The sequence below is a fragment of the Osmerus eperlanus genome, chromosome 9 (assembly GCF_963692335.1).
Source record: "Osmerus eperlanus chromosome 9, fOsmEpe2.1, whole genome shotgun sequence".
NCBI lineage: Eukaryota > Metazoa > Chordata > Actinopteri > Osmeriformes > Osmeridae > Osmerus > Osmerus eperlanus.
In genome coordinates, this window is record NC_085026.1 from 1,586,105 (window position 1) to 1,608,162 (window position 22,058).

General features: G+C 41.5%; 3 protein-coding genes across 7 annotated transcripts in view; all 3 read left to right on the top strand.

Annotated features, from left to right (window-relative positions):
* Positions 1-22,058, top strand: part of yju2 (YJU2 splicing factor homolog) — a 351,236-nt gene that overhangs the window by 307,844 nt on the left and 21,334 nt on the right. The gene's annotated exons all lie outside the window — the stretch shown is intronic.
* Positions 4,997-8,861, top strand: tspan37 (tetraspanin 37). Of its 4 annotated transcripts, none has more exons than XM_062470245.1 (8): positions 4,997-5,324; positions 5,823-6,014; positions 6,147-6,224; positions 6,367-6,441; positions 6,539-6,637; positions 7,942-8,094; positions 8,350-8,433; positions 8,617-8,861. In XM_062470245.1, the coding sequence occupies exons 1-8, from the start codon at positions 5,265-5,267 to the stop codon at positions 8,692-8,694; spliced, it is 819 nt and encodes a 272-aa protein (XP_062326229.1). In that variant the 5' UTR covers positions 4,997-5,264; the 3' UTR covers positions 8,695-8,861. The 4 variants fall into 4 exon arrangements, with proteins under 4 accessions (XP_062326229.1, XP_062326231.1, XP_062326230.1 ...); XM_062470247.1 differs by having other exon boundaries at positions 5,920-6,014; XM_062470246.1 differs by lacking the exon at positions 6,147-6,224 and having other exon boundaries at positions 4,998-5,324; positions 8,617-8,858.
* elavl1a (ELAV like RNA binding protein 1a) lies at positions 9,037-22,049 on the top strand. Of its 2 annotated transcripts, none has more exons than XM_062468646.1 (7): positions 9,037-9,181; positions 10,078-10,137; positions 16,301-16,481; positions 17,061-17,164; positions 17,896-18,049; positions 18,215-18,440; positions 18,633-22,049. In XM_062468646.1, the coding sequence occupies exons 2-7, from the start codon at positions 10,102-10,104 to the stop codon at positions 18,955-18,957; spliced, it is 1,026 nt and encodes a 341-aa protein (XP_062324630.1). In that variant the 5' UTR covers positions 9,037-9,181; positions 10,078-10,101; the 3' UTR covers positions 18,958-22,049. The 2 variants fall into 2 exon arrangements, with proteins under 2 accessions (XP_062324630.1, XP_062324629.1); XM_062468645.1 differs by having other exon boundaries at positions 9,038-9,181; positions 17,896-18,064.

Sequence of the window (22,058 nt, forward strand, 5' to 3'; positions counted from 1 at the left end):
CCAGCCAGCTCAGTCTACCATCTCCAGTCAGCTCAGGGACCCATCACCAGCCAGCTCAGTCTACTATCTCCAGTCAGCTCAGGGACCCATCACCAGCCAGCTCAGTCTACCATCTCCAGTCAGCTCAGTCTCCCATCTTCAGCCAGCTCAGTCTACTATCTCCAGTCAGCTCAGGGTCCCATCACCAGCCAGCTCAGTCTACAGTACACTCAACAAGAGGTAGACACAAGACAGCTTACACCCTCTACCTGGAACACCCTCTACCTGGAACACATTATAGCATCAGATGTTTAAAAACAGTCCAACTCGGATGTTGTGTATTACTTTTTACAGGGTTTTTGGGGATCACTTGCAAGGGCTACCCCATTCAGGGTCAGCCAGTGTCGATTTTAAGTCTCCACTAAACACAACAAGAGGAAGAGCCAAGACTACATAAACAATTTCAACATGCTGGTATTCGTTGTATAAAAAAGTCTCAATAATGTTCTCATGTTTCTTTGTGTTGTTTGGCTATCCTGAGCACAGCCAGCTAAATCTCCAGTGTCAGTGAGTACCCAACAGTTTTAATCACCGCCACTGATTTTAAAAATGAAGAAAATAAGGTAAATTAAAGACAGTGACACAGAAAGCACGTTTTTAGCTCAACCGAGCTACCATTGTGGTGCCGAGACTTGTAGGCTTACTAGGCTAGCTACTTGACGCATGGTCACTTAGGTTGTTTTTACTATCAGCTGATCCTGTTACGAACCATTCGATTAGCTAACAAGATGATACACGAGTTCTGGTTGGTTGGAGAGTTTAGGTAGTTGAGACGATTGCCTGATAAAGTTGCTAACTTTGAACTAAGATACAGAAAAAATTTGCAAGAATTGGATGTGCCAACAAAAAAAAATGTTTTAAGAAAGAAAATGACGTTGATAATATCAAAAATACAGCTCCTCCATCGACGGGGACAGGTCATTTAAAAAACTAAAGCAGATACGCGGGCTCAGCCCACCACCTAAAGCGCTCTTTGGTGATGTGGTTTATTACGTTACTGTTGATCATCTGTCCATCATCGTATAAAGCCCGCCCTGACAATTTGATTGGTCCGAACAGCTCGAGCGACCCCAGACCCAACCAATTTTTTTTGTGGGCGGGTTAAATTTGGCTGGCACTCAGGCTACATAAAAGTGTTAAATGTGATCAAAAGGAAAAGCGACTCTTAAGAGTTTCATTTCCAAAAACATGTCATCACAGAATATTACAGTTCTTCCTTAGCAAACCTAATTGTTATCCCAAATTTCCCCATTGTTGGCCGAATAAAGGTATATTTTATATTTGAGGAATACATCAGAATCTGCCTGTTAATCTGCCTGTGCAACAACGTTGCGCATGCCCCATTTCAACGCCTCGCCGAAACCGGGGTTTCCGAAGTAGGCCGCAAGGTGAACCACAAAAAGTATTTTAGAAAATGATTCCCGCTAAACAGTCTGGCATCTACACAATCTTTAGCTCATGAAAAATAACGAGTCGTGCTTAACTACCAAAAAAAAGTTTGTCGCTAAAATTCCAATCGATGCGTCTATGTTTTATGCAGAACTAGTTTCTTCAGAGCGTAATAGGATTTTGGTGGCACGGTTCGACACGTGATCGTTCTACACCAATAAGGTAGCTGCTTTTTGTCCACATGGATGGATGTTTGGCAAATAGAGGATGGGACATCGAGTTAATATAACTAGAGGAAGCAACTTTTGTCTTCCAAGATGGCGTCCCCATTCATTTCTATGAAAAGTGCTCAGTGGCGCAGTGAGGCAAGCAAGAGTACGAAACTGGAACGCGCCATCTTTCCACTTCCGACTCTTCCGGTCTAGCTTTAAACAGTGGCTCTTTTTTTCCCTAGCTCCGAGACCTCGTGCATGCTAGCAACTAGCTGTACACGTCATACTTTGCGACAACCAGTCGTGAGCATAGATTTATATGGTTGCGAGCTTGTGAGCTAAGGCATTGCAGTGGCAGAATGGGGTACAAGTCCGATAAAGATCCTGTAAAGTGGAATTAAAAACGAGTTTCAACTTCCCCACACCACAGAATAATGTGTTATTAACTACCCATCCAAATTCGAATGAAAAAAAACACAGACAAGTATGTTAAATTTGGCTTTGAAATCGTAAGAAAATCAGCAGTCTTCTCTGTTCGAGACTGGGGGGGCGTGTCGCCTGAAGGAGCTGAAGCTCGGCCCCCTCGCTGGAAGGCGCCGCCTCTCTCAAGTAAGCTACCTACGACCCAGATAATGGACGCTACGTCAAGCCGAACGAAACTGTTTAGAATTATAATGTATTTGTTCAATGAGTGAAACATACAGATGCATGTAAATGAAATATCCCCCTGAGCTGTAACACAGGAGTAAACATTTACAGCAGAGACAGCAGACAGTGAGCTCTCCAACTACTTCTAGCACATTAGCTACCATTTTACCAAAATACCATCATTCTACACCGAGTAGTCTAATATCAAGTTAGCGGTTTGCACTAATTATAGCAGAGATACCTCTGGAAAAGTTATCTAGTACAATTATAACAAGCACACAGAACTGAGTGATGAACTGCTGGCGGCGGTGGATGGTCCAGGTGCGACCGGAGGATGAACGGCCGGGGGGGCCATGCTCGGTACGCTCCGCGCTGCAAGAGAAGCCGTGTGTTGGTGAACCCCGTCTGTCTCTGGTCCATGTTAAAACTGTCCGCCGTGAAATGGTCAGTGGCGCAGAGACGGCTGTTGGAGTTTATCCGAAGCTTTCCATGAGCGTGGCTCTTCACAAAATCTATCCACCTATTTTTCCTTTCATTATCAACAGGGAACTTAAATGGCGTTGCAGCGCAGCTGGAGTTCTTGCATCCAGGGAAGATGCAGTTGCGGGTGGTGGGAGACATCCTGAAGCTAGCTAGCTAGCTGATGTAAGCTACAATAACAGTACAGCAGGAGGAGCCATTCAGTGATCTGACGTAGATGGGGCGAAATTACGTAGATAGGGCATTTTTTGGCTCCGCCCATTAAAACCTGATCTGAAAACGGAAGAGAAACTGTTCTTCGGTCTAACTCCACATTTCAGTGCGACATAGTTTTAGCGCTTTACACATGCTTTCAGGAACTCATTTCACACGTATATAATGTACTTACAAGCAAAACATGTAATTTACTTTACAGGATCTATAAGAATCAGAGACATGATGCAAACTTTACGGAAATGTATGCTGTCACTGTATAGTATTCCTTTCACACTTGTTTTTTAGAAATAGGCTATAGGGCTAAATATAGGGCTATTCTAGATGGAACTCATCACATGTTGTTTTTTTCTTCGTGATTTGAGTATGATTTCCAACGCATTGTATCGGATTAAATAAACTGTTAACATGAACACTTAGCTCCGTCGTTGTTCTCGCCTGGCAAAGAAAGCTTAATAGTTATTTTTGTAACAGAAATCTTCCATAATGCAGACTTACCATAACTTACTGTCAACTTTATATTCAAACGAAATGCCACGTAAATCACACTGCCTTCAATTTAACATCAGTGTAGAAATGTGGCCTGTGTTTTATATGTTCAACCTACAAAAACAATTGGTTTTGTAGGGTTAACCCTAACCCAAACGCCTATTAATGGATATAACGTGATCTAACAAGACTTGGTAATAATGTAATAAATTGAGAAGTGTGTCTAAAATATAATCTACTTTATTGAACGTGCCTTTGAAAGGGGCATATTAACAGAACTGTATACAAGACGTTTCCATCAGATATAAGTGGGGGTGAAACATAAGAGTCACTGAGAACCTTGTCCCACAAAAGCAGGCTTTGACACGATCAAAAAAAGAATGAGTGTGTTTAACAAAAGCTTCTGAAGGCAAGACTAATATTATTTAAATATATATATCATTTCCTATTGTGGTTATCAGTTAAAGTACTATTAATCTTCGTCTTTGCTCCAGATAGACATGTCAACATGCTCACGCTTAACATAATATAATATTTGCCATCATGTCATGAACGTTTTTACGAAAAATCTCATCTATTTTAAAATAACGGGAATAAACTATATTAACAACATTTCATGTATGTGTGACAACCATTTGCTAAACTTGCTACAACAGGGCAGGCAACTCAAGCCATTTCTTTCAGCTCCAGGTAAATCGGCTATCGGCCAATGTGAACTTTTGTGCTCGTGCCCTGTTAGTATCCGCGAGCACATTTGCAGGCAACTTTTATTGACGTAAGCAAATAAATAATAAATTGGGTGCTAGTTTACCCATTTCGGATTGGTTTCAAACTTAGCAAAAATCAGGAAAAATTATTCTATGAAAAAGCTAGTATTATGAGCCAGGTTCAAGAATCGAACAAAAATTATTGGGGGAGATAGTTTTGTAAATGTTGACTGGAGTTAATAGAATAAAAACGACCAGAAGAGTCGTAAGTCAAACACGAAATGCAATACCACCTACATCCACCGGGGCCGTTGCTTCAAGCCGAGGGGCGAGGGTTGGGGGCTTGGGCTACACAGCTGGCAGTTCTCGAATCAATCTCACGGTACTTTGATGGCTACGTCACAGTGACCTAGCCTCGGCGCAGTCTCAAGTCGGACAAAACGTCTAACCAGAATTCACTGTTTCTAGTCAGCCGCCTGCAGCCGGCTGCAGCGCTGCATGAAGTCAGTTCATGTCGAACGCACCTATTGTCTTTAAGGAAGTTTGCAAGTCTGTCACCTTGTTAGGCTACATTTTTTTTTATTTGTTTACATTCTTATGTTTGCAAAATGTGAAAACTGAATATTTGTAAACTGAATTCTAATTGATAATAAATAAATAAATAAATAAAAAGGAATGTCCGACTTCACAGAGCCGTTTTTAACTCCTCCCCGACTGCAAGCGGCTACTCTCGCCGGTCGTTTCATGCAGCCGCAGTCCATGTCGAATGCACCTATTCTCTGATGTTACATGATGAAACGCTTTAAAGGAAATGTTCTTCTATCTTTTTGTTAGCCTGCCACACACCCAAACCGGTATTTCCGCTTTTCGAGCGCATCACTCTTTTTTTTTGCTGAGATCAGTTGTTTCGCTACAGTCAGTCTGACAGTTTCGTAAATAATTTGACGAGATTTTGTGATCGGATATTTAAAACACAGAATGTTACCGTTTGTATTGTCAGTTCGTACCCCCGTAGCCTATTATATTTCTATTAAGTGATCAACTTCAGTTTTTATCTTGGTCAATGTCAAATGCGTGACTGCGAAACATGAGCGAAAACATGAGAGCATTTAAAATAGTTCTTCAGATTACATGCCAGCTTCTTTGGGTAAGATATGTATTGGTGATTAATGCGTAGTAGTCTGTGTTTTTATAACAGTAAAATGAAATTAGTAACGGAAGTTGTGTTTTACTACAGAAGTTTAATGAGACGTTATGCGTGCACTCAAAATCGTCCCCATATCCAAAAATTAGACTACTTTTTACTGTCAGAATTTTAGTTATTAATTATTTTATGCATGTGTGTCCAATTTATAGTTCTTTCAAGTTGTTGCAGATTAATTGCCTACATGCTGCTGAGTTCACGTGACTCTCTCTCTCTCTCTCTCTCTCTCTCTCTCTCTGTGGCTTACTTGAGTTCAGTGAGTGGGTCTAAGTAGTTTAAGTTTACAATACTGTCCACTGCACAAACACATACACAGAAAGTTGGGATTTGTCTCTCACATCAGACAGCGTGCACATCAATCTTTAGAAAAGGATAATGGTTTTACATTTTCCTCCATTCCTGGTTTTTAAACGTTCATCAATTCCTTGTCCCCTCTCTCAGTTGGTTGCTTTGGTGGTGGGCCTGAGTGGGGTTTACCTGCTGTTAAACTACAACCAGAACGGACTTTTCTTCTCTCACATGTACATCATCCTCCCAGGAGTCCTTTCTCTCGCCAGTGCCGCATGCCTATTGGCCAGTGGAGGCTTGGGATGCTGGGTGTCTATGAGAGAGTCAGTATGGCTTCAAGCAGTGGTAAGATAGTGCCTGTGTGTGTGGATACGAGGTTGGTGTGTATTTCCGTTTGTGGCAGTAGCGTAGCCAGATAAAAAAAAAAATATATATATATATGTATATATATATACTATATTCCTTTTTTATTGGAAGCAATCAGAAATCTGGGGGTCCGGACATGACAATGAGGGGGCCAAGGCTCATGGCTACCCTATGGGTTTGTGGATGTGGGTAGGTGTAGATTGGATGTGTGTGTGTGTGTACGTGTGTGGGTGTGTACGTGTGTTTGGTTTGGATCTGTGTGAGTGAGTGTGGTGTGTATCAATGCGTGTGTGTATGTGCACACATTTTTCTGATGTGTTTCCTTCCCCAGTTTGTCTACGTTTTGGTCATAGTGTTGTGCCTTGAGGCTACTGCTGCTGCACTGGCATATTTCAACATCGGACAGGTACGGCAATACAGACAAGGCTAACACTCACACCCTTTATCACAGTATTATATGGTAGCATAATTGTGTGTGTGTTTGTGTGTGTGTGTGTTTTCAGGTGCATTCAGAACTGGCTCCTTTCAGAAGTGTGTTTCAGAGATACACAGGCAGCAGTCAGGACCTAGACTCCAATGCTGTGGATGCCACACAGGATGAGGTAGTCCTGCTAATCAGACCCAGATCCCCCACAGGGTTCTATACCAGAGGCCTGTACTGCACAGCAAGTTCAACATACCCAGGATATTTGCTACCTTAATTGGCTCCACTAAGCCTAACAATCATGCATAACCAGTATCACAACGATGGTTATCATCACATTAACCCTTGTGCTGCTTTCGGGTCACATGACCCAAAGGTTCATAACGAACCATCGTTGTGTTTACCCAATTTTACCCAATACAAAAACAAATAAAAATAATTTTCTTTTAACCTTCGCAATGTGGGGGGTCTGAGACAGCCCAACGGTTAAAAGAAAATGCTTCACTTTGTTTTTGTAGGCGGTAAAGTTGTCGCAATACGACGGTGGGTCACAATGACTGATGGGTCAGAATGACCCGAAGATAACACAAGGGTTAAGTTAACCATGGTTTTCTCAATCTAGTTTTAAGCATGTTCACATAAATGGGGCAGTGTTTAGAAGGAAAGCTGGCAAAAATTGCAGACTGTGTGAATATGTAAGTAAATAGGCTTATCTAGATTACTGCCCCATCAATAAGGAACTCGTGGGTCTGACTATAATTACAGTTCTGTATTCCATAAAAGTAATTCATTGCTAAGATGTTTTCATGCGGCTTGTAAGACCATTTTTGCCTTTCAGTTGCAACCCCTGCAATGTTAATATGGGAGCAAGTAAAGAACAAATGTGATATAAATATGAATATAATTCAAACCAGTAAATGGGCTTACCTGTAGATTGTATTTGGTCAACAAGTACAAGGCTTTAGTGCTTTAATCATTCTTTGATTAGGGATGATATTGGTCATTGGTTAGAGGTGGTGCTTATATACGTATTGATCTGTTATCTCACACATAATCTGCTCCGAAGCAGGTTAGGTGTATAGCATAAATTGCCATGGCAATGTACTCCTGTAAAAAGTGAACCACTGTTGTGACACTGAAAACCCAGCATTAAACCTGAAGTTGCCTCGCTTATCCCTAATCATGCGTAGTATAGGACCCTTTGCAGTATTGGTCTCAAGTATAGGATCTAAACCTTGATCTTGACCTAGATGTAGACTGTAAACTGAACCTCAACCCCTAAGCACTAGACCTGGACTTAAATGTTAACCCCTAAACACCAGATCAAGACCTGAAACTAAACCTCAACCCCAAATCACCAGGTGGACACTTCATTCCACACAGCGTCAAACGTGACGCTGTGTGACTTTTGAAAATATACCGCTACATTTAAGCCTTGATTGTTTTCATTTGGAAGGTAATGTTTCATATTCCTTGTCCTAGCTGCAGTGCTGTGGTATCCATGACTACAAGGACTGGCTGACCACGCCCTGGTTTAACCACAGTGGAGGGGTCAGAGTTCCACACAGCTGCTGCAACTCCACCTTCCTCACCTGCAATGGTACCCTGGACCAGCCTTGGCAGCTCTACCCGAAGGTGAGCTCACTCGTCTACTACAAATACCTATCGTGTTTATGGTTACATGCATGCCATGGGTTTAGTTATATACTTCAAGTTAAATGATAACCCTTGTCATCACCACCGCCATTACCGTCACCATCACCATGCTCACTATGTATAACTCACCCAACACTATTTCTCTCCACTTTCCATTGTCTTTTTTTCTTCACTTTCATTGCCTTTATTTGTCTCTCGTTCTCTTAACCCCTGTTTCTCCTTCCTTCCTCACAGGGCTGCCAGATCAAGCTGGAGGAGGCCTTGCTGTTTGTACTGAGCCTCATCATGTGGTCATCTCTAGCTGTGGCAGTGGTGGAGGTAGGTATGCACCACTAAACGCAAAAATCAACAACCTGGAGCCAGTCAATTAAATGATTAAAACTTTAATTCAAGACCAAGTCCATGGTGTAGCCATTTAAGAACTCTGGTTATCAAAAGTAATGTTGGGAAATATATTGTATTTACTCAGTGTCTGTTTGTTGATCAATCTTTCTTTCTTAGATTGTTGGGTTTGTGAGTGTGGCCCAGTTGATGCGGGATCAGCCACTGCTGGAGTATCGGATTCTGGACAGAGACTGAAGACTGAGAAACGCAGACTACTTACATTTCCTTCATCTAAATTGTTGTCATGTCCTACACATCTACGTTCCCCACAATAGGAGGGACATATGGAAAGCAAACTATCATGTGTATTAACAGTGCTGAACAATCATAATTAAAATAATTTTTCCAAGTTTAATCAATCCTTTTTTTCATCATAGTTTTTCTTGATCATCCATTGTAATATCCCTTTAGATGCTAAAAAGAGATACATGAAAAAATACCCCCCCCCCCCCGTGAATAAACTCAAGACACTTCACAGTAGATGGCGGTGTATGCACCTTTACGTTGGCTGCGATCAAGGAAGAAGAAGAAAAATATGTGACTGGCTTGGTGGGCGTGGAACTGTATTCGCCATACACTTGCTAGGGTGCTGTCAGTAAGTAACCTTCCGTGGTTGTGCCGCTTGCTGTCAAACTGAGCAAGATCTTAACCGAAAACAGCGAAAGAACCTCTACAAAAACTGGTAAGAGTCGGCATATTGGCTATTTATATGACTATTGTCCATAGTAATATTGTAAGTCATTTGACAACGCATTTGGTTTAGCCAAGTTGGAACAAAGCAGCCAATGTCTGCCATGCTGTTTTTGAGGCCTTGTAGTGTTCGCTAGCTAGCTTGGCTAACAAGGGTTGGCGAGCTTCGATCTAGCTAGTTAGCTCTATATTTAGTGCTAGCAATGCAAGTCAACACGGCCGAATGAGGCCGTCGACATTTTTTAATCTGTGTGATATATTCACCTCATTCAAGTGTAACCCGTGAACATATAGTCACGGTTATTGTTTTATGGGTGTCCATGAAGCTTGCGAACTTAAACTTAGCAGTACTAGTACAGCTAGTAGTAGGCTTCACGCGCGGAAATATGTTCCATGCTGGCGTGCTAGACTAGTAAGTACGCACATCTGTAACATTTATAGCTAGAGCAAGTTTAGTAACTAGCCAGGTATGTCTGGACAAATTAGTATGTCTGGACAAATTAGTATGTCTGGACAAATTAGTAAGCCTGCAAGTCACGCAGTTAACCGCCGGTATTGTTTTGATACAGTACTGCTGTGTTGTAGCTAGCGATTGATGTGCTGGCGCTTTGCTAACTGGTAGCTTGCAAGCTATTACAGTGCCCACGCCCCCTTTAAAAACATTTAACTAGCTAGCTCTCTAGCTAAGGCTACCTACTCTACTAGGCTAGCTCTGTGGCTAGTTAACGTGTATACAAAAGCTATCTAGTAGCTGATTGACTTGAGCCTGTGCTGTGGTCGTATGTTTATTTACGTTTTACAGTGGCTGAAAAGGTACAGCAATGTATCCCCTTTATCATCTTGCATGTGTTTATAGTCCCCCCCCCCCCTTTTCTTTCTGTCATCCAGCCTCAGGAGCAGTGAAGGGTCTTCATGGCAGTTCGAAGAGGACACATTAGGTACTTAAAAGTGAGTATCAGTCAAAGGCCAGTACTTTGAGGAGTAAAGATCGCAGAAAAGCATTTTGGAAATCAAGCAAATGTTTGCACCCTTGAGTGCAACTGACAGGGCTTTTCTGGTAGAGCACAGACCGTCTCATTCGATCGCACAGACAGATTTTCACCACCAGAATACCCCAAATTTTGGCAGGCATTATATATATATATACTCATGGAATTGAGACTTACTGAATCACACCTATCTGAGGCCCAAAACACAGGACAACACAGTATATAAACTTTTTTTGGACTGTGCAAAGCTATAATTAGGTTTTGAACCATAAGCGCACTTGGTGCATAGCATATTTGGCCTACATATAACACCCAAGCATATATTTCACCAATCTGAACCGTGTACTTGGGCTGCCTCAGTTTGTCATGTTTTCTTAAACAATCAACTGGGTGCCTTTCAACACTGCACATTTGATTGTAAGATGACGTTTGAGAAACGATGGTTTTATGGATTCATTGACCATCACCACTAGGGGTGGAACGGTACACTGAAGTCACGGTTCGGTTCATATAGTGGTTCAGACATCACAGTTCGGTACGAGTTCGGTACAACGGAGGGAACAGCAAAACAAACCAGGTTCCTCTACGTAGGGCTGCACGATTAATCGAATTTTGATCACGATTTCGGCTTCACACAATCAAATTCGTGTGATCGAGCGATATTTAAAATGCGTCATTCCGTTCATAGAACGCTCCGTATCAAAGTTCTTTTTTGCAAAGCCAATCTATCGCTCCGTAAACCAATAGGTGCGTTCGATATCGGCTGCATGAAACGACCAGCGAGAGTTGCCACTTGCAGTCGGGGAGGAGTTATAAACGGCTCCGTAAAGTCGGAAAATTGGTCATTTTATGTATTGGGCTATGGTAAACTCTTTCTCCAAACTGCAGGCTGCAGCCGGCTGCGAATACACCTAATGTCTGATCACGTGCCTCCATGAGCCAATCAGAGTTGTTCCCTGCACCATGCAGCTTAGTTTCTAGATGTAGACGGTTACAGAGGACAGAGTAACGTGAGGAAAATTCCACAACAGATAGCAGTCGGTCATAAGGCTACGATCTTAACAAATAAAACAAAAAAATGTCTAACGTAGCGGGGGCCGAGGGCCTTGTCCCGAGAATCGGATCGTCATCCATTGTGTGGAAGCATTTTGGGTTCAAGGCAAGTGACACAAAACAAGAACAGGTCTGGTCATATGCAAAGAGTGCCGTAAAGTTGTGTTGGCGCCACAAAGCAACACAACAAACCTTTTTAACCACTTAAAAAAACACCATAAAGTTCAATACGATGAATGTATGAGGGCCAAGAAAATGCGTTGCAAAAACTAAATTATTGGATAATTAATCGTGATCTCAATATTGATCAAAATAATCGTGATTATCATTTTGGCCATAATCATGCAGCCCTACCTCTACGAGTGAATATGGAATATGTAAATTCCGATAGTTTTTTGGCCCTATTTGTATGTGTATCTAATGGCTGGTTAAGCACTGTAGGGAGAACTTGAAAAAAATGTTTTGTCTCATTCCAGTGATTGCGTCGGATATTTAGTCATTTAGCACATGCCAGATGCGTTATATGCGTTAGCATGTTAGATGTATTTCCACTCACATACCCCGCAACCAGTGACGTGTAGTGATGTCAGTAAGAGGATAGGCACTTGAATGGGACAATGTGTCCAAAGTTTTGACTGGTACTGTACATGTTGAAGAATACAGGATCGAAGTGCGCAAGTGAGTTTTTCGCTTGTCGTCCGCAGTGAACGGACAGTAAAAGCACTGCTTATTCTAAAAAAAAATTGTATTTGATTATGTGTAACTGCTACATTCGTCATCGTAACGTCTAAACAATTGGAATAACACGCATATTGCATATATAAATCACAAGAATAAACAGTAAAAATACAAGTTTATTAAATACAATTATTTAATAAAAATGTTTACATTTGAATTTTGGCAGGGTATGCAGTGCCTACTCAGACTGCACGTCACTGCCCACAACTGATGAACAACGCCGACACAGTGCTTGTCTTATCCACCACTCTCTTGCCTGTACTACTGTAACTGAATGGGTAACCAAAGTTTTCCCAAACTTGCAATCTTAAAAAGGCCGGCGGGTCCTCTATCTCTCGTGGGTCGCCACCACTCGCCATACTCGTCCTTAGTGCTGCTAGCTAGCCTATCTCTGACTCACGGTGGCGCCAATCAGAGCTACATATTAGATGTCCCTAAAGAACACGAGTATCTAACAGTAGTTCCGCATTACATTAATTAATTTGCACGCAAGTTTTATTTATTTTTATACCTTGTACTCTCCGTCTAATTTCATGTACCGAACCGTGACGCCCATACCGTACGGTTCGTTACGAATACATGTACCGTTCCACCTAGGGCTGGGCGGTATGGCCTAAAATGTTTATCACGGTATAATTCGTAAGAACTGACGGTATCGGTATATATCACGATATATTAGTTATTCTTAAAAATGTCATGACGATGCAATCCGCACCGCAGCGGCTAATCTACTGCACTCGGACGGATTTGAATTGGGTAACTTCGGTGTGTCGCATAAGTTGAATATTGCAGTGTTTGCCACGGAAGAGCAACTTCACAGTAGCGTACGTTTATGGGATCGCAAGAAAACTCTAGCTATAGTTAGCTCTAGCTATAAACAATTATTACATGGCTGAATACTCTATTCTGTTGGCCTACAATAAACATTTCACTATTCTAACCAACCTGGCATTGGATTTGTCAAACGCATTCTGGTAGATTCATTTTCGCGCATACGCATGGCTTTCAGGTGGTGAAAAAGATTGCTAGTGTTTCCACCGTTGGCTAGCACAATTCGACGAAACAACTTACGGAGTAGGCTACTGTTTGTTGGTCGATGACGGATAACTTTAAACCAAACAATTTCCAAACGACAGAAGAGGCCCCCTTTTTATACCAATTCTTCTTCGTCCGGCAAATAAACCCCACTGGCGTTATTTTCAGACATCATTAACGCTTGCTTACACTTGCCAACAAAAGCAGTTTACTCCAATGAGTGTTTGCTTCCTCTGGAGTTGCGCTAGCTTGTTTGTTGACTTTTATTGGCTGGCACAATGCGTGCAGCGTCCATGCTGCATGTTTTTTTTTGTAAAACATACAAATTTGAACTAGCCCACTAGGCAGTAGGCCTATCACTTGACTTATTTTATACCAAACAGAAACACTTTACTTAATACATTTATTAATATATCGTGATATCCATGATATGGCTAAATCCATATCATGGCACAACGCTATACCGGTATTCGCGTTCATACCGGTATACCGCCCACCCCTAGTTCCACCCCTAATCACCAGACACTGTGGCCTGGTCTCTTCCTCTGTCCCACTCGTGCCGAATCGAGGTTTTACATTGCATATTTCCTTACTGTTAAGAGTCGTTTGCTGCTAGCATGTGCTGTGAAAATGTTACTGGCACTGCTGAAGTAGCCACGAGCACTTGTGCTTGGTGCACTGTTGTCAACTTAAGTTTCTACAGGGCTACTCGTAGAGTTGTCCTCCTTATCTGCAGATATCGTCCTAATACTTCCTTTTTTGAGCCACAGTTGTAGTATTTTTTAACCATTCATTTTTTAACCTAAGTCTCTGTATCTTTACACCACAGATTAGCTTGTAATAGTAGTACTAATGCTGTCAAACGATTAAAATATTTAATCGCATTAATGTCATAGTTAACTTGCAATTAATCGCACATTTTTATCTATTCTAAATGTCCCTTGATTTCTTTTTGTCCCATAATTTGTTCTCATTTTAATGCTCTTATCAACATGGAAAAGTGGATTGGCTTGCTTAGTGCAATTTTTTTTGCACTAAGCAAAACATTGCAATCACCTGGCTTTGACGAGGGGTGATACATCAGCGTGCTTGGCCATCAAGTGGTATTTCAGACTGGACGTGCTGCGAGGATAACTCAGTTCACAACGACAAAACACACAGATCCCTTTGGTCTTGTCAATGGAACCATTTGGCAACTTTTTAAAAGTAAACTTTCCATTCAGAATCTTATTGGCATCCATTTCGGCGTCTCGCCATCCACTCAAAACGTAACGTTAGCCTACTACTCTACAGCCGGCTTGCAAGCCCAAACAAGTGTGTGCGGCATGCATGTTGTTTTGTTTCCGGTCTAGCTAGATCCGGTGTGGTGTTGTAGTTTTTCTAACGTCGCTAGTTGTTGCAACAGCTTGTGAAAAAAAACTACAAAGTTTGCTAGGCCAAAAAGAACGTTAATCTCGCAATAAAAAAATGTACGCCGTTAAAATGGGTTTTTTATATACTAGTGTAATAATTGGACCAATACGCTGTTCCTTTTGGTCCAGAAGACGTTCTCAAAAGTTAATAAATCCGTTTATATACCTCCTGAAAGTTCGCAGAGGTAAATAAACGTTTTTACGGACCTAGCAACAAGCTGTTGCCTTGGAGATGTAGCCATTGACCTTAACAACGTGGCATCTGCTCGGCAACAAAGTAGCCTAAATTGCCTAAAAAAAACCTAAAACAACCAAATATGGTTTTTGCACAGGTCCGCAAACGCCCCGCAATCGCTTCCCGTTTTAAAGAAGTATCTGAAGCAGACAGAAGACGAATTGATGTTGTTGATATGTTGCCTTGGAGATGTAGTGACGTCACCAGTGCAAGTGCAGCTGATTGCTCTGACAACATGGTGTCTGCTCCAAATTCGACCTGTTTGATTTGTGATCTTCCCATGTATTGTTGTAGTATATAAGACACCAAATGTTTACTCCTCGACAGGTCTGCAAACGCCTTTGTAAACCAAGATTTGTTAATCGTTTTAACAAATCGAGGCAACAAAGCGTTTGCAGACCTGTCGAGGAGTAAACGTTTGCGTTAACGCCGTTAATAACGCGTTTAACTGACAGCACTAAGTAGTATTAATACTTGTAACAGTTAATTAGTTTGTAACTTGTAGAGAAATTGTCTAATATTTATACCAATAATACAGGAAAGGCCAAACTTATTTTAAATCCAATTTCACTAATCTCGTTAAGGTATTTGTTTAAAAAAATTAAGTATTGCATGTTTTAAAAGGAGTTCCACAGTAATTTTTAAATTTCTAAAACATTCTATTATTAATATTTGGCATAACATGGTTTTCCTACATAATAATAAATACAAAATACAAAACTGAAGAGGCTACTCTTTCTCATTTAGAAATTCGGGATTTATGAATATGCAAGTATCACCGGCCTTTTACCTCGCCCACCACTGTTGCATGAGCTTGGTTCACCGGTGAAAGAGCAACGGTTGCCAAGATGGCTAGATGAAACATCAGTGATTTAGCCATTCATGTTTGTGCCTAAAACAGACCCAGACTCAGATAAGAAGTCTGTTGTGCACCAAAATTGGGATCTAGCAGACATATAAGAACGCTAGGCTAAGTGTAGCTGGCATATTTCATTTGTTTTAGTTTGTTAGCTTGTAATTGGCAGTGACTGACACTGCATGAGTGGTTGTGAAACATGGATTATCTGAACTAAATGGGTGTAGAGGGAGACTGTTGTAACTTGTTTTCCAATTGGAAATCATTACTGTTATAGGCCGGATTGGCAAGTTTTGTGAACCTGGCAATTTTAGCTTGAGATTGAAAGGATTCAAACCAAAATATCCCACCCTATCCCTTCAAAGCCACTCCTCCAAAACACATGTACTTGCTTCCTGATGACTGCCGGGAGGCAGGCAGACAAGTGGGAGCGGGGGGGGCGACCATGTAGAGACAGAAATTACATGCCGTCGTGTAAACAAGATAAATAACATGAGGCCATTTAGTTTGTTTAATAAAAGAGCAAGCTATAGACCTGTTTTTATAGGAAAGGTAACCTTAAATGACTTCTTTTGTGATCGGGCATATATATATATAAAATCTTTTTATTTTTATTAACTTGACCTTCCAGGGGGGGGGGGGTGCCCCCCTAATATAATAGTAGGGGAAACGCTGTTGCTGTCAGGATGTGAAGTTTATTTCCATAAATATGTAACAAAATGCTTCTCGATAACATTATCTACCCTGCCTTTTAAGTTATATTGCCTTTTTTCTCCCCCCCGTCAATACACAGGAGGTGTATGACATGTCAAACGGTTATGAGGACCACATGGGAGGGGACGAGGGGAAGGACGCCAAGACCAACTTGATAGTGAACTACCTGCCCCAGAGCATGACCCAGGACGAGCTGCGCAGCCTGTTCTGCAGCATCGGAGAGGTGGAGTCAGCCAAGCTCATAAGAGACAAAGTAGCAGGTACAGAACTGCAACATGGGAGACCCGTCACCTCTCATGGGCCATAGTGCGCATAGCCAGTTAGCCAGGCATGGGGTGCAGTTGGTCTGCTTGTAAGGGTTACAACATAGGACTGCCCGTGGGCTGGCCAGACTCCCTCAACAACACAGAGCAACAACCTCCCCCCTCAGTTCAGACACATAAATAAAATTGACACTTCCGTGAACATGGAAGGTAATGTGATTCTTGTCCTCGTTATTGGCTGAGAGCACAGCAAACATGGCCACCTTGAGACTGTTTGCTTGTAGATATTTTGTCATGTTTTACAGAATATGATTCAGTCATTATTTTTTGGCCTAGGCTGTTTACTTTAAGGCATTTTAAATTGTTTTCTTTAAAGGCAGATTTTTATGAAGACTGACAATATCTGTTCATCGTTATGGGTTCTGTTTTCAATTGAACTGGATATCTTGGTTGTTTTTCTGACTAGCATGACATGTGTAGCTTTGTTTTGTTTCTACATTTATTTGTGCAGTATGCAGTTTTTGAACAATACGTTTTTTTGTTTTATTTTATTGTTTTCCTTTTTTTTTTCTCTAGGCCACAGTTTAGGGTACGGATTTGTTAACTATCTTAACCCTAGTGATGCAGAAAGAGCTATCAGTACTCTGAATGGACTAAGACTACAGTCTAAAACTATCAAGGTAACGTGCAATAAGGTGTTCCTACATGTGTCAACCCAACGATGTCATGTCATTTGCTGTAGCTAACTATCCTCTGGCTCCAAGGCTGTCTAGCTCCTCAACACACCAGATAGGACAGCATTATGGGACTAGTCTGAAAGCTCACTGACAGCCTTGTATATGAGTAGAGAGGGCCCACAGACCTGACACTAGACTTTAATTTATTTTCCTTTTCAAATGTATTTATTCAAGAAAGTTTTGATTGGATTATCGAATATTTTCAATCCGGATTATTTAATTTTTCTTCTTTACTTTAATTTGTTTTGATATTTTTATTTTTAATTGAAACACTGGTTAATGGGCTTTCTTACTTAGCCTAGCTCATAGCCTAACCCTTGCTTCCTTAAGTCTAATGACCAAGCAAATGGAATTCATCACACTTCTTTTTTCGGGGGGATTTTATTTTAAGAGCTGATGTGATTCTAGTGTATGTTAGAGTATAGTTGAAACAACCCTGGAGTTTTAGATAAAACACAGTACTGACTTACCTTATGGACAAATTACATGACACATTAAACTAATGTGTTTTAACACCGGTCCACCCCTATAAAAAAAACACCCATCGTTGATGTGATAATAGGGCTCTATGCATTCAGTGCCTGTTTGAAACTCGAATGTTTTATCAAGAGAATGTTGTCCTCCTTTGTTGACCTTGAAATATAATCTGCTCTCTGCTGCCCCCTGGTGGTTAGGTGTCGTACGCAAGGCCCAGCTCTGACACCATCAAAGACGCTAACCTGTACATCAGTGGCCTTCCTAAGACAATGACCCAGAAGGATGTGGAGGACATGTTCGCTCGCTATGGACGCATCATCAACTCCCGTGTGCTGGTGGACCAGGCCTCAGGTGGGGCAGGAGATGGTATTACAGAGTCCCAACTTTGTTCTATTCATTCTTCTGCCTATGTTCTAGGATGCTCAAACTTACCTTTTATTATATTCTTATAATTATAATCGTTAATGAAATGGTATACTCTCCCAGTCACCTAGTATTCCGTGTGTGTGTGTGTAGGTCTGTCTCGGGGTGTGGCGTTTATTCGTTTCGACAAAAGGGCAGAGGCTGAGGACGCCATCAAAGACCTGAACGGTCAGAAGCCCCCTGGGGCCTCTGAGGCAATTACCGTCAAGTTTGCTGCCAGCCCCAACCAGGCCAAGAACACCCAGCTGATCTCCCAGCTCTACCACAACCAGTCTAGACGCTTCGGGGGCCCAGTGCACCATCAAGCTCAGAGGTTTAGGTGAGAGGGGCTTTACACACGCACATCTATCCTTGTTTGTTTGTATCCTAAAATAAGGTTCACTCATCACTGTCTCTACTTTTTCTGTGATGAATTAATCATATATAACACACACAATCTCTCCTCCTCTCAAGTTACTCTGTAATGAGCCACACATGCTGACAGCATCTCTGCCCAACCCCCCCCCCCCAGGTTCTCTCCGATGAGCGTGGACCACATGAGCGGCATGTCTGGCGTGAGCGTGCCCAGCAGCGCGTCCTCCGGCTGGTGCATCTTCATCTACAACCTGGGCCAGGATGCGGACGAGGGCATCCTGTGGCAGATGTTTGGGCCATTCGGCGCCGTCACCAACGTCAAAGTCATCCGAGACTTCAACACCAACAAGTGCAAGGGCTTTGGCTTCGTCACCATGACAAACTACGAGGAGGCAGCCATGGCCATTGCCAGCCTTAACGGCTATCGGCTTGGAGACAAGATCCTGCAGGTGTCCTTCAAGACCAGCAAAGGCCACAAGTAGAGCGGGGTGGGGAGGGGTGAGGGAGGGAGAGCGACCAAGAGAGAGATGGGTGCCACCTGGAGTTTATTGCAGAGAGTAGGACTTAAGTTGTCAGAACAACTTGTTTAAGCATATTCTAACTCTGAGCTGATTTTCAGTCATTGCATCTTTGTACTAGTCTAAAAATGTATAGACATGACAGATTTTCTTCTTTGTTTTTACACTTATAGGGGGGGTTGGGGGTGTATCCCATGCTGACCAATTTCAAATTTTAAGAATGAGTACATATTTCTGTGAGGCTAGATTATTGTCTTTGCCATACGTTTGCATGGTGGATTCTCATCTTGTAAGAGTCCCTCTAGCCAGTGTGACGGTAAATACAATACAATTCAGTTTCTCAAACATCTGTTAGGTTGATTGGCAGCATTTCACACACTAAATTATGCTTGTTGTCTGTTTCCTGAGATGGTGTGCAAAGCATTTCTTTACCAGGAAGCAAGCAGCGGGGTCATATCCCCCTGAACCAAAGCACAGGAACGCTTTGCTGTGTGCCAGGATTGGGCTCCAGTGTAGAAATAGATGCCTTAATTTATCATCAGCTCCACCACCCTGTCACTCACTGTGTCTGCAGTGATTCTGAGAGCAAAGCACTTTTTAATCGTTTTGTTTTTTAGGGTAGCGTGTCAGTAGTTTTGATGTAGTCATCCCAGTCACTGATTGGCTAATGCAGGGGGCATCCAAGTTTTAAACACATCAGTGTTGGCACTGGGGGGGAATGTCTGTGTCTACCAGTGAGGGAAACTCCCAAAAACTGTCTTGTTTAAGGACCTGGAAGTACGAGGTGAGGATAAGAGATGGACCAAAGAGATTGAAGGATATTATAAATTATACCCCCCCCTCCATTCAATAGTAAAGTAAACATAGAAATATTGGTCTTCCACTTCTAATTATTCTCTCCCCCTTTTGAAGAGAATGTCAGAAGAGGTACTAAAACTGATGTCACAGACCTGAGAGCAACTGCGCTTAAAAAAATATTTTTCATTTTATGGCTTTGTTTTCTTTTTGAAAGAAACATTTATTTTCAAGAAGTAAAGATGGGTAAATGTGATATTGTGCTAATGATCGAGTTGAGGGAGAATTAATGGCCTTTGATACTTTTTGTTTTTAGTTTTTGCTTATTTTCCTCCTTTGTTTTGATTGAATGTGATCATTAAATTTTATTTTGTTTTGCCGAACTTTCAGTTTTGTTTCATTTCTTTTATTTACTAACAAAGGTAGTTTTTAATTTTTATTTCCGTGTTGATTTAGGCTCTGAAGAATGCTACTTGTGGTAGAACCCCACTCTGCAGCCAGGATAAAAGAGTTTCTGAACAGTCAATGAATAATTAATGTATTTCAGTACAGGTTTCTGGATATAGTTGGCAATGTATCAGACAGTATTGGAGCAGGAGGTTTTGGACCAGAACACTGGCCAGCCGTAGATGGAATAGATGGTTTCTTTTCTTGTCCTTTTGCAAGACGGTTTGTTACCACAGTTTGTACTGAGCCTCAGATAAAGATGTATATTACACCAATACAACTACATGACACATACTTATTGGTATACTTAGTGTAAACAGTGAACCTTTCCACATGCTAAATACTGGTGTGTTTATGACTCTATGGGAGAGGGAATTAAACTCTGGCCAGCATGCCTGTTTCCAGGCCAGAGATCTGTAACTGGGACCTGAGGCAAGCAGTATGAAGAATGGGTTGAGTGGGTGCCTGGGGCCATGTGCAATGGTACGTGCTCTACGTGTTTTGGTTTAGCTGTTTAAGTTTGAGAGTGGGGAGGTCAATCATTTTGGAGGCATTGTGTGTGTGATACGTATGAGTTTGTATGGTAACATTATAGCTGTGGTATCTAGAACCCACGTTTATAAAGGCAAACTGATGGACCAAACAGAACTACTCAGTGGACATGCACAGACCAATCAGTAGCTTTCTGTCCATTAATCTCTTGCTTATGTTGGTCCAATACACTATAATAACTCCTTTTGGATTTTTAAGGACAATTCTTCATTGGCCAAAATGATGTAAGTGGAGTTGGAGGGTGTTCTTGTGGTTGGTGCATTTTCTCCCAACACTTCCTGCTAACTGACCTGGTATAGCAACGTATGGAACACAAGTTGTAACTGGTTCCCAGGCTGATGACAGTAATGTGTAGATTGTGTTGGTTTTGGAGATTAATTATCCTTTTAATTATCTTATCACAGACATCCGTCCTTCCCATTACATCTCGGTGATGGGACACTTCCCGTTGGCTGTCATTTAGATGCTTGTTATTTTAAAGATGCGTAAAGGATTTTCAGTCTCTCGTTCAAGTCAACCATCTATACTGTTGCTTCCCCCCCCCCCCCTGCACTTTTGCTCTCACAGCGGCCTTGCCTGTCTAACACCTGTTTGACTGTTTAACAGCCACACACACACGAGGAGCAGATAGACCAGTGCATCCTTTCCCTTGTACATATTTTAGGGAGTGATATGTTAATTTTAATGACCCAAACATTTCACACTCCAGTATGTTGTTATTCATGCTCTGATTAATTCTTGTTTTTACAGATGGAAATATCCACCACATTACTTCGTATTGTTGGCCTGTAGGCCTAAAATTAATATTCATTACAGAATGTGATATTTAAGGAAAGAAAATGTTTTTAATGTAAATTCTCAAATCCCTTCCCTCACAATAAAAACAGGTCAGGTACGAGAAATGTCTAATCGTATGTTTTACTCACATCCTTTTGATATCCTTTTTTTATTGAGCAGTTCCAACACACTGCCTCTCCTCAGACATCAGTGTGAATAGATGCTTGAGGGTGAACTAGACTCCCAGTTTAACTAATACCTTGTTTTCCAGCCTTAATTTATGTTTGATATTGGAGGCCACCATGTCAGCAGAGGCACTTGGATGTAATTTATTTCACTAGTTTTATGACATAGTACTACAAGTTTGTACTAATGTTGGGAGTGTTTTACCTTTTTGTTTTGTTTTTTGCTGTTGCGTTTTGTTTTAAACAAAACAATGTATCTGTTCAATAACTAACATTATTTTTAATAAAATGAGAAATGCCTTCAGATTC